Raw genomic sequence first — 12,230 nt, forward strand, 5'->3', positions numbered from 1 at the left:
GTTTGGATTTCAATGCAGAAATTAAGACCAACATTTTGCTCACTCTGGCAGAAGTCAAAAATTGTTCTACTACATGAAAAGAGGTCAAGCAGTGACTGTGAAAAGGCTGTTTTACAGAGGCTGAGATTATGAACCCGCATGTCGTTGCTGTCTCAGATAAACTAGTGACAGATCTGGCAGCATCTCTCTTCAAAACAAGTTTGTATTTTCAAAGCCATAGCACGACAATGACCGTTCCTGCTTTACACCAATGATGAGGAAAAAATGAAAAAGAAAAAAAAGGGAGGAAAGTGTTATAATATTTAAAAACATTTATTTTTTGTGTAAAATTTTTGAACACAGAAAAAAATACAGACATTAAAATAAGAATTGCACAGTTTCAAAGCAACGGTGGTAAAAGTAGAAGTGGCTGCAGCGGTCAGCTGGTCAGTGAGTAATTTATTTTAGCCCACCGTGTATCAAAGAACCTTTATATCAAGTTGTTTCAGGAGCTTATACTCATTCTTTTCATCAGTGTGAATAATCAGGGATGCGCTTCATGTTCAGCTACTTCATCACAACCCTTGCTCTGCAATGAAAGGCTATCATTATGAAATGAGCAGAGCAGACTGAGGTAAACAACCTCGATAAAAATTATAAAATGTGTAGTGTTTAAAATCTTTGTCCGCCCTGCGGTCGTACAGTATTGCCACGTTGACGATGAGTGTTTTGTTTTTGCTGTTCCCTGCAACAGACATAAGTTACAGTTTAGCTTTAGTTTCCTTGAGCCACTCGCTAAAACACTTTTCCATAGCCTTCCTGCTAGCCCAGCTGCCGTTGTTGACTGTAGGGATGATCTTGAGGGGCTGGAGCCACTGGACAAAACGCTTCAACTCCAGAAAGCTGCTGTGTTCGCTGTATGGAATTCCTGTAAAGGCAATAACATATTTTTTTTTAAAAATAGGTCAAACCTTGCCACTTGAAACATATCTAAGCCTTAAAAGTTGCATTTAAATAAAAGAGCCTGAGATCATTTATTTCGCTGCACTGTGTGTTGTTCTCACAGGATTATTATTTCCAGTGTAGGTTGTAATTATCACAAATTCCTATTTCTTACGCAGTCCTACAGGGACTTTTCCGACATTGGAATTTTTACATTTTTCCTTCCATTTCCTCAACTATGAAAGCCTAGTGATCACAGAAGAGATTTGGTTTGAGGTAAAAACTTGTCAAGGAGCCAGATTTTTAAAAGTATGGGGAAGCCAGTGCCACACACACACACACACACACACACACACACAACAGGGCAAAGTCTTACAAGAAAGACCAGTTGCTCATCCAAGTGACCGACAGGTTGAGACTATTCTGAAAGGTGAACAGGGCATCTTTCAGATACAGGAACATAATTTATTCTATTTCAAGGTGAGAATATGAAAAAAAAAAAAAGACAGCTGCTTCCTCTTGTTTGTCCTCACTTCACTCTCATAGGTCTGATGTGCTCCGCTGCTTTAAAACACATCTATCTGGAACTAAGCCTACTCAAGTATACAGCCAATCTTCCCACATGCAAGGAACAATATTAGAAGGAGTAGTAGCATATGTGAGAGAGAGAGAGAGAGACAGAGACAGAGCAAATTGGCTTCCGCCTGACTGACACACAAACTGCTGAGGGGGGAAGAAATTATGTGCGAGTGTGTGATGAAAAAAAGCCTCTAGCTGGTGATTGTAAGTTCCAGGCCAGATGGCTGACGTTGTTGAGGGATCTATTCTGCAAATGAAACAAGGCATGGAAGAAAAACAGGATAAATCTGCAGTGGCAAGGCAAGTCATGACCCATTTTGGTACAAGGGTTTAATGCTAGACGACTGACTGTGACTGAAGATACAAGTGAGGAGAAGATGAAGATTTCCCAGCATTCTTCTTGATTTTATACTCTCTCAACAACAAGCTGAAGTAACCTGAAACTCATTCATGGTCTGAGTCTCCCTTCCCTCTTTCATCTCTTTTCCAAAAGAGGGAGCTGTAGGCTTAACATGTGAGGAACATTAGATTTCTGGCAGGGAAACATGTTGCTCTTGTGATTATGTCTCAGAGGCATGTGGCAAGATGACAATTAAGATTATTTACCATTATTAGGGTTCTGCTCTTGGTCATTAACTTCACAAAACAGAGAAGGGCATTCTGTGAGGGCATTAAATGCTCCAATACCTCCAACCCTCCAAATACTTAAAACTAGGGTTGCTATGATTTGTTTTTTTCTCCTTTTAGAACTTACATATTTTCATGTAAATCAATTCTTTCTGAAAGATAACTGTGCAAAGACACAGAATATTTAAAAGAGTAGTGTTTACCATAGATAGAGATGTTGCCAATGGTCTGTGGCTGAATATCTTCCACTGATTCCACCTGCTGGCTGAAGGTCCAGCCTGTGGGCTTGAAAGCCACCAGCTGATCGTACTGTCTTGAAAACCGCGCCAGGTAATCCTGCAGTTTCTGGAGATAAGATGAAGGGTGAAAAGGCGCAGGGAGATGAGGATTTCATATTCAAGCATTAAAATGGAGCCACATTATTCACTCAAAGTGCAGTTTTTCCTAAAACTGAGGAAAGAAATATTTCTAAAATATTAACTAGATCTCAGAAAATTTCTTGTTATTGAAATGTCTTGTCACAGAACATATATACAGTTTTCTCTTCTAAAATGTATATACATAACCTCAAACAATTACATTAAATTAAAGGTTTTATCTAAAGCTAAGATTTAGTGAATGACAAATCCCTGCTGATGTCAAACTTCACATGAAGGGACCAATAGAAGCATGTTGTTGGTTTTGGGTAAAATGATTGTATCTTGTGTAGCTTGACTACTCATAAAATTTGTCAGGTTACAGCAACACCGAAGCATCATTCTCAAACATCCACAGGCATTGCTGCTTGTGCAATCTCTGACTAAAAATGACAACTGCCTCTAATCGTTCACAACTAATTTTAGGCATTATACAGTTTGTCTATAACATCATTGATATCATATTGTAAATAACAATATTAGGAATTATTTCAAGGTCACTCTGCCCAAGTTATAGTAACTTTTCTTGAGAGAGTCTCTGCTGAGAGGTCGTACATGCAAAACTGCATCTTTTTCCCCTAAGTCAGCCTTTATGTGCCTAGTGATGCTTGAATTGTAGCGACTCTGGGAGTTATCTGTAGTTACAGCAAATTTAAATTCCCTTGCCCTTTTAGAGATGTGCTCGGTCATCATAATTAGCGTTCCCTAATTATTTTAACTCCTGTCCTTGATACTTACATATGTATAAAGCATTAGCAGGAGTGTAAAGGAGTGTTTGCACCCCCAAAATAGACTGCCCAGAAATAATCTGCAGCAGTTCTAGGTTAAACAAGAAAAATGTTAATACACAAAAAAGGTCTGCAGGCTATTTAAGAAATGCTAAATTAAACTATATTAGCCAACTCTACTCATCTTCATCTCACTAAGTAGTGCATTATTAAATAAAATGGTTAAAGTCATCACACTGAGTATTATAATTTGAGTAAACTTACAGTGAATAGAGAAAGAAACTGAGGGACATTTTACAGGTTTGATGTGGTTTATTTTCCTGTTGTTTTATTCTAATCACTGATGTAGTTAGTTTTGAAAACATGCTCCTAAAATAGGACTTTTTTTTAAACTCCTGAAGGCCCAGAGTCCTCCCCTAATGTCCGTTCTTTTCAGGTCAGTTGATGGAAAAGGAGACTGCTGCACCTACTTTGAAGGACAGCTGCATCATGGGCAGCACGTGGACCCGGGCTGCCTTCCAGTCGGTGGTTATACGTTGTTTGACTTGCTCTGACTCCAGACAGCACATGGTGTTGTATTTGTCCCGAGAGAGGCACACTTTAGACCCCAGGACTTCTGCCAGCGCTACAAATGAAGCAGAACAAAGTCTGTAAGAAGCAAGAATGTGTGCAATTCAGGCTTTTCTTTTTAAGACCCAGTATGCACATGCTCGCATTAAAGAACCCCCTGTTGTCACCCCCCATTGACAACTGATGCATTTTATTTCAGGATAAAAGTTTAACTTGCTCCAGTATTTTACTTTACAGCAACTTCACTGAACACATTGTACAAACTGCAATTTAAAAAACTTTTTTTTTTACACTGCTTTGTAAACTGTGTGGTTATGAGCACAAATATTTTTGTGGACAGTGCCTGAATACTCTCCTACATTCAATTGAATTAGCTATTTTTTCCATTCAAATTTCACACAGAGCTTGTTGTAGCAAAGGTGATTACAGGATGAATAGATGCTGTTCAATTTCTGCAAGGACAACATTGGTTTTTCAGCACTTCATTCCACCAAATTGGAATAGACTATTATTCATGTGTGTCACCGGAGGACTGTTTGCCTCCACATGAGAACAACACATATTGAGAAGCTCTTTTTCCTCATAAACAGACTAATCCATAAATTCTCCACACCACTCACATTTCAATAAAAGATGTAATCTCACACAACCTTTCAATAGGGCAAAAGGTCAGGTAGTGATTGAAGGTTACAGAAATATTCTACTCGTTTCACTATTATGTTCTGAAACACATTCACTTTGTGTCTGAACAGTTTGTGTTGATGGTAATGTTGTACTTCCTAATATCACAGTAATATCACTATTCCAGAGTTCAATTAATAAATGACCGTGTCATTTTCAGCAATATAATTAGCTATCAAAAAAACAAACATGTAACTTACCATGAACCTGTCTAATTATCATATTGATGATGAAATATGTGCAACCTATATCAACCTCCATCTCCTAATTTATTTCCAGTATAATCAGCCATGTGAGTTGAAATATGTACCCACGGGAATAGGCAGACGTTTAATTCTTATTTCCACTGCTTAGATTTTTGTCAAGCTAAATACAACAAGAACATTTATGTTATGTTGCTGTTTGTGATGATGCACACAAAAATTAAGTTTTAGAGGTAGGGAATCAAGAACAGCATCACAAACTTTTTACTTTGATGAAATGAGTATCAATAGGGGTATCAATATCAAAATCTTCACTAAACCTAGTTGACGAATTTGAAAATATGTAGTGGTCAAGCTAAGAATAAGGCATTTTTGTATATGCTGTTCATAAAGGTTAGACTTTTGAAGATATAATAATTTTACCCAAAACCAACAACATGCTTCTATTGGTCCCTTCATGTGAAGTTTGACATCAGCAGGGATTTGTCATTCACTAAATCTTAGCTTTAGATAAAACCTTTAATTTAACGCAATTGTTTGAGGTTATGAATCTGCCAGGACTGCTTGCTGTGCCTTCTAGTGGCAGACATCTAATAGTCATAATGCTTAGTTGAGAAAAACATGTGCAGCATGTCCTCCGAGCACTCACCCAAAAAGACCTTCTCTTTCCCCACAGAGTAGGATCCACACACGACAAGGGTACGTGGGCTGAGAGTCACCAACTCAAAGGCTCTGCTTGTTGCAAAGTTAATGACCTCTTGCTGTCTGGGGAAGGTATACTCAGGGCTGCAATACCTTGAGGGAGAAGAGTTACATTATCGCATCAGCATGAGGCAAGACTGTACATACTTACACTGACAGTGCTTGAGTAGATTAAGGACGTAAAGCCCATTTTGATAAAAAGCTCCAAAAACTATGGAACCAGAGAAAATAAACTAGGAACTAAAAGTGCAGAGTTAAGCCCAACTGGAAGTAAATCTTAACTAAGGAACATATTCAGAGCTGCTGTAGCAGTACTGTATGTTTTATCCATTATTTAGCCAAGTAGACAGAACATTTATTTGCAATGATGACTCAGGGAAGCAGAGGATAACAGTACAACCACAGCTTTCTGCTTCTCCTTTGCAATTCAGCAACTGGACTGGTACATTCAGTGCATGCATGTGAGGTGGGACAAAAGGTACTAACGTGGTGTCCAGGTAAAGAGTCTGCACCCTGCAGCTGAGTAACTCAGGGTAGATCTCCATTGAGGGATCAGCTCTGAAATCTCCAGTGTGGAGGACCGTCTGTCCATCAGGTAGGAAGAACAGTAACATGGCAGCTCCTGGACAACTAAAAGGAAAATAAAATAATAACAACAATAATAATAATAATAATAAAGAGAGGAGGTGAAGCTGGACACAGTAGAGAGAAAAAGCTACTAAAAAAATATCATCAACTGAGGTCACTGATGATCTGGGAAAGATTCTTCTCAAATACAGGAAAACTGAAGGAGGTTCGCAATGTGAGATAAACTAGGATTAGTGTTTTATTAGACGCTTTGGTTCTCAAGGAAAAAGTGGTAAATATTGCATGTTTTTAATTTAAAGTTATGGGGTAGGGATGGGTCATTACAAATGTTGGTATAATTAGGCCTGACTGAAGAAAATGCCCTGTCATATAGAGTTTAACTTTCCCTAAAATGCTTATTAGTTTTCCTCAGTTTCAGACAGCTTGGGCCTGTCTGAATTTGAAATTTGAATAATGCCTCCACATCCTCCTTTAAAATGCTTATTTTAAACTTTTGTGATGACATGTTGGCTGCAGTATCAACTTATTTTATATGCATGTTTATGGATCTGTTTTTTAAGGTGTGAGTATTAGGGTTTCTCTGCAGTCACTCCTTTGATCCATCCAAACAAACCAACATGAACACATCGTTGGGTTGGTCCGCTATTCCCATGAAACACTCGCTGCAGACAAGCTGTGCCACCTCTGCTGAGTAACTGACATTGACGTCAGGTGGATGACTTACTGGTTGGCCTCGAGGAGGATGACCCTGACTCCCTCCACAGTGACCTGTGTGTTCATGGGAAGGATGTGGACATATCGCTCTGCCACTCTCAGCTTGCTCTTCACCAGGTTCCCTGTGATCTGTGCAAGAAAGGCAGCTGTTAGTGTGTTTACATACATACAGTGATTCAGCTGCACCTGCTAAAGCTAGAAAAACGTGAATGCTATATTATGTTTTTGCTAAATCCCCTAAAAATCTTCCTTCAACGTTTTCCCTAAAATCTACCTGGAAATTTCCTCAGTGATTCTGATCAAACTTTTCTGGGCTATGACCCATCTAACATCCAAGCTGATTTTCTGTGACCTAACAAATAAGAAAAAAAAACCCAGCAGAGTCCCAGTAAGTCTGATTCTGGTGCCAGTAAGTCTGTTTTTAGTCTGAATCCCCGGAGAACACATATTCCACCGTGATAAATCATGACCTACTTGACAGGAGAACTTGCATCACATCTAGCCTCTCCTCTCTTATTTGGATTAATTACACTGATATACTCTTGAATTTCCCAGTAAGATACAGAAAATGCATACTACCTGTGAAGTGAAGTTAAATACTGTAAACAAATGATATGGTTAATTTGAACAAAATAAACTGAAATGTCTTAATTAAAAATGTTCACTTGTTGAGCATAATACCTACCTAATCCAGTTTACTGCTCAATTCACACACCTTAACTGAAAAGTGGTTTATTTATAATGTCAAAGACCAACAAACAAACTCATTTTCCAAGATATGAATTGTGGAAAAGACACAAAAGGTTTCCAAATTTCAATCAACTCCAACATGGACAGAACCATTGGCAACTTGGTATTCATAGCTGCCCACCGCAAGCAAATATTCATTACTCCGAATCAATGCAGTGCAGTGAGAGGAATGGATCAGGCGTTTACTGTATGAATTCAGTGGAAGAGATGAGTCAGGAAGCTTATTAATGAGGTCCAAACAAATAGGATTTTTTTTTTTAAAAGGCAAGTTCTTTGTAGCACCCTCAAAGAAGTGAATCAGGCCTTTGGAGGCCAGACTGCTATTCATTGACTTTATAAAACTGCAGATGCATTTAAATTGACACTGGTCTCTTCTTTCCCACCACTGATTTACAAAAAGTGCTGAGTTTTGTGTGGGATTCAGTTTCAGCGGTGTACTCGGAGTGCGGTTAAAAACTACCATTATTCACTTTTTCTTGCCCAAAACTTGCTGCAACAAATAAAGGCCATAGTTCTGTGCAGATCAATTCATATCATACATAAAGTAGTACAGTAAGTGACTCCTACTGGTAAACACTGGTGTAGCTTTAAATATGGCTCATCAATGCACAGCTACAACACTGTCAGGTAAACGCATATCATTTACTTAGACAATACATAGTTTCTGCGCCAATCCGTGCAATGAAATCATACCAGAAGTCGTTCACATTTTACAAAAATATCCAGAACTTGACTCACTCTGTTACAGTAGATTGGAAAAGCGGAGTTCTTGGTCAACCCTCCGTAATGGTCTGAGTGGAAATGGGTTAGGAAGTAAGCTGTGATGCCCTCAATCACTCCGTACCGAAAGGCATCTATGACAAACTTTGTTCCTGAAAAATTTCACAAAAGCCTTTAGATTACAAAAACACAAAAATAATTCTCCTCCAAATCAATCCAGCGATATGTGATATACTGTCAATCGCTGACCTGGAATCTTCTTGTAGAACGGACAACGTGGTAAAACCTCTTCTTCTCCGTCACCTTTTCCTCTGTTCCACCTTCTTCTTCTCCATCCTCTGGTCCCGCCTCTCCCTGCTTCTCCCTGAGCGGCCGCTGCGTCGCTGCTTTTAACAGTTGCTGTGCCCTGTGAGGTATCTGCAGTTGTGTCAGTCTTTCTTTGCCTGTCTCTCCTCCTCTGTCCTCTCTGTCCTGAGTTCTCCCCAAGCACCGCACTGGACGTAGCGTTGAGTTCATTCGTTCCAATGTCAGCCTCCTTCTCCTTCTCCTTCTCCTTCTCCTTGAGGGGTTTGAGCCCAAAAAACACTCCAATGTCCGTCTGCTTGAGACAGGAGGCCTGACCTGCCTTGCTCTGGTGCTTCTGAGGCGCCATGGTTTGAGATCTTGGGACGACGGAGGTTTGAGATGAAGGCACTTGAGGAGAACTTGAGTGAGGCTGCTCTGATTGAATACTACTGTCAGTAAAGTTATTGGAATGCAGGTTATCTGAGCTTAGAAGAGTTTCTCGCAACCGCTCTAAAACAATACTCTGCGGAGACTGAACGCTACTTTTAAATGGACTGATTTCACAAGCAAATTTACCATTCACTTGTTTTTCACCTGTGGAATCAGCTCTCTTTTCAGCAACGGAAGAAGCAGCTAGCTGATTAGTGGCTGCTAATGAGGTAACTGGCTCCAGCTGGGTGTTTGAGACAACTACCGGCACCTTATTTGTTTCCAGATTATCTATAAATTGAGTGAAGAGCTCGTCCTCACTTGAGAATCTGTCGCTGAACAGTTGCATAGAGTCTTCATCCTCGTTTCCAGATACGTCATTATTAAAAAGGGCTCTTCTGGGTTCACTATTGATGACTTCAGTCTCTGTAGGGAATTCAGAAAGAGGAGAGTAGGATATTGCCTCATTGTTGTCAGGAGAGGGTTCACTTGTGATAAAACCTCCACAAGCTTGCCCTCCACTCTCTGCCTTAAGAGGAGTTGATGAAAGCTCTGTTTTACTTTCTTGGGAAGAACTGATAGACTTCTGGCCTTTAGTAGAGGACGACCAGCCTTTCTTTTTCTTAAAATCCTCTGGGCCAGGTGAGCGCAGTAACAGAAGGCCATTTGTTCGTTTGGATGGCGGTGTTTCATTGTGATTATTGAGAGAGGAGGCACTATGATTGGATAGGGCAGAAATACTTAAAGCACTGTCCTGTGAAGACTCTAAAGCAGAGTCATCCACCTCAGTGTCTATCACTCCTGGGAGACAACTGAGACTATTCTCCTTGCTGGTCTCTGCCTGCTGGGACAGACTGAGGAAGCCTGTGTCGCTGTTTGCTCGATTGTGGGCCAGTAGTGTGTGGTTGAATTTCTTGTAATGGTTTGGAATGGAGGAGGAGCACTGGAGGCCAGCTGGACATTCTGTATGAACATAAGACACGAGTCATCAGAGCAGGATGCATAATATTCAGAATCCAAAACCTCTCAATACAAAATCTGAAAGTGCAGTTTGATGATGTTTACACAGATATTTTTTTTAATGGGCACAACATTAATTTATCGTTTACTTATCACAGAAAGTAGTATCCAACCAGTTGTATGATGTCATGTGGCTCTCAAGGGAGCTTTCTAAAGTCTGGGAAAATAACCCTGATGATGTCATTAGGGTCATCTCAGAGTGGGGTTGATTCGTCAAATTTTGGAGAAGAAGCCTAAGTTACCAACTGGGGGTGTGGAGTTAGAAAACATGTCAGGGAGCGTCAGGTTCTGTACCAATTACCAGGTTATGACTTGCAACAAATGTTTTCCTCAACATCAAAGTCGTAATCATGACTGGGAAAGTCTGATTTTTTTGACTGTATAAAGTATTAAACCCAAGTTTATGGGTTATAGTGTAACAGGTATGATATCAATGTTTAATTATCAACAATGAATTAATTTCATCTGCATAGGGTGCATCATCATTATCGATTAATCTGCTGGTTATTTTCTCAATTAACTGATTGACTTTATTATCAGATATGACAAAAACAGCGGCAAATTCTCACATCTGAGAAGCTACAACCACAAAATGTTTGGTATTTTTACATGAAAAGTTGCTAAAACAATTAATCGATAATCAAAATAGTTACCAATAAATTTTCTGTCAATCGGCCAATCGATTAATCGACTAATCGTTGCAGTTCTACATCTGTATTTTTGAACTCTAATCATACAACAGTCTTAAACATGGGAATCACACCCACCCCAATGAAACACACTTTCAATGTGCATCATGGGAAATGTAGGATCCAGTGTTTTTGGTCCAGCTTGATAGAATATTTCAGAATATTTCATCTCTGCTGCATCGATTTTGACCACTGTTTTTTTTTTTTCCTTTTAAATCTGCCTCTTATCAATCCCACAGCTTTATGGAAGTGGACATGTTTTATTTTTGGGTGTCTTTTAATGTATAAAATGATAAGAATCTTTATCATTTCATCCATTAAAACAAACAGATACCATGTATGAACCTGTATATAAGATAACCTGTGTGGGGAGAGAGGACTATAGGTCAACAAATACATACACAGAGCTGGACTGATGAGAGGTTTCAGATATGGATGTCGTCTGTTCACTTCATCAGAAACTTTGGTTATGACTGTGTTATTTATGCGGTATCAGGCAGCTTTAAGGTGAATGGTGGAAATATATGGATATCTGTACCTTTACATGTGTCCCTGGGGGTGTCAAGACATTCAGCAACATGCCATCTTTGAGACTGTACCACCAAAATGGAAAATGGCATCTGACAGATAGGACAAAAGTGTCCAGTGGATGGTCCCTCAGCTCCATTCAAATCACGTTTGAGTGTCTCATGAGTTGGAGAAGACTCTGAGGGTGTCACTAAGCTGCTATGCTCTTCTTTATTAACATTAGCAGCACTGACATCACCGTTTTCTGCAGCTTTGACATTCACATTACTGCCAGGTGACTTGGCTGAGGAAGAAGTGGCTCTCTTTGACGTCTTTCTGGAGGTGCATCTTCTCTTGGCCGCAGTTCCAGTCACAGACAGTGATTCGTGTCTCTTCTGTTTCTTCTGGAGAGGTTTATACTCCCAAATGTCATTTTCAGAGTGGTCCTTCTGTGACATTTGGAGCAAAAGCAAGCGACCTCCTCAAAGCCCTCGTTATTACCAAAGACGCGGTGTTTGATAACATCCCGCGGTTGTCGTTGCAGACGGTAACAGCTGTTGCGGGAGATTAAAGATTACTAGTACCTTCCTTGATATTGTACGAATAAAAGTATCTCGAAAATAGTTTCTCATAGCTGTTAATAACGATTTGGAGTTGAATATCGTATTATCAACACATTACTGTTTCGTAAAGCTCTTACCGCCACAGTGCATCAATGAATGTAGTAAAGGCAACTACAGAAACGGAGTCGCACTTTCCACAAATTTTGTAAAACAGTTCAATTTAAAGACTGTAAAAAAATCAATAAGCATGCACATGTTGATTTATTAAAAAAAAACGTAACTAAAGTGTGAAAAAATGTAATAATTGAATTGATAATTATTTTTTTTAGTATTGTCGAAATCAGCGGTATGAATCTGTGTCGGGAGTTCACCGGCTAGCAGGCTGGTTGTTCTTGCAAAACTCTCGAGAGATTTGTATGCATTGTTTGTCATTGCACAAATAATTATGTTTTATGGTGTGACAACGCTGTGGTTAAGGTCTGGTTAGGTTTAGAAACAAAAAACACTTGGTTGTGGTTAGGGTGAGAGAGGAGAGATC

At 39.5% G+C, this 12,230-nt stretch overlaps 1 protein-coding gene across 1 annotated transcript; it reads right to left on the bottom strand.

Annotated features, from left to right (window-relative positions):
• Nucleotides 1–425: 425 nt before the first annotated feature.
• On the bottom strand, nt 426–11,826 carry dclre1a (DNA cross-link repair 1A (PSO2 homolog, S. cerevisiae)). The gene is made up of 9 exons (XM_067576369.1): nt 11,161–11,826; nt 8,449–9,876; nt 8,218–8,351; nt 6,740–6,858; nt 5,914–6,057; nt 5,375–5,520; nt 3,742–3,896; nt 2,331–2,472; nt 426–907 (listed from the first exon to the last, which is right to left on the bottom strand). The coding sequence occupies exons 1-9, from the start codon at nt 11,585–11,587 to the stop codon at nt 741–743; spliced, it is 2,862 nt and encodes a 953-aa protein (XP_067432470.1). The 5' UTR covers nt 11,588–11,826; the 3' UTR covers nt 426–740.
• Nucleotides 11,827–12,230: the final 404 nt, after the last annotated feature.

This window comes from Thunnus thynnus, chromosome 20, assembly GCF_963924715.1.
Source record: "Thunnus thynnus chromosome 20, fThuThy2.1, whole genome shotgun sequence".
In the NCBI taxonomy this organism is placed as follows: Eukaryota; Metazoa; Chordata; class Actinopteri; order Scombriformes; family Scombridae; genus Thunnus; species Thunnus thynnus.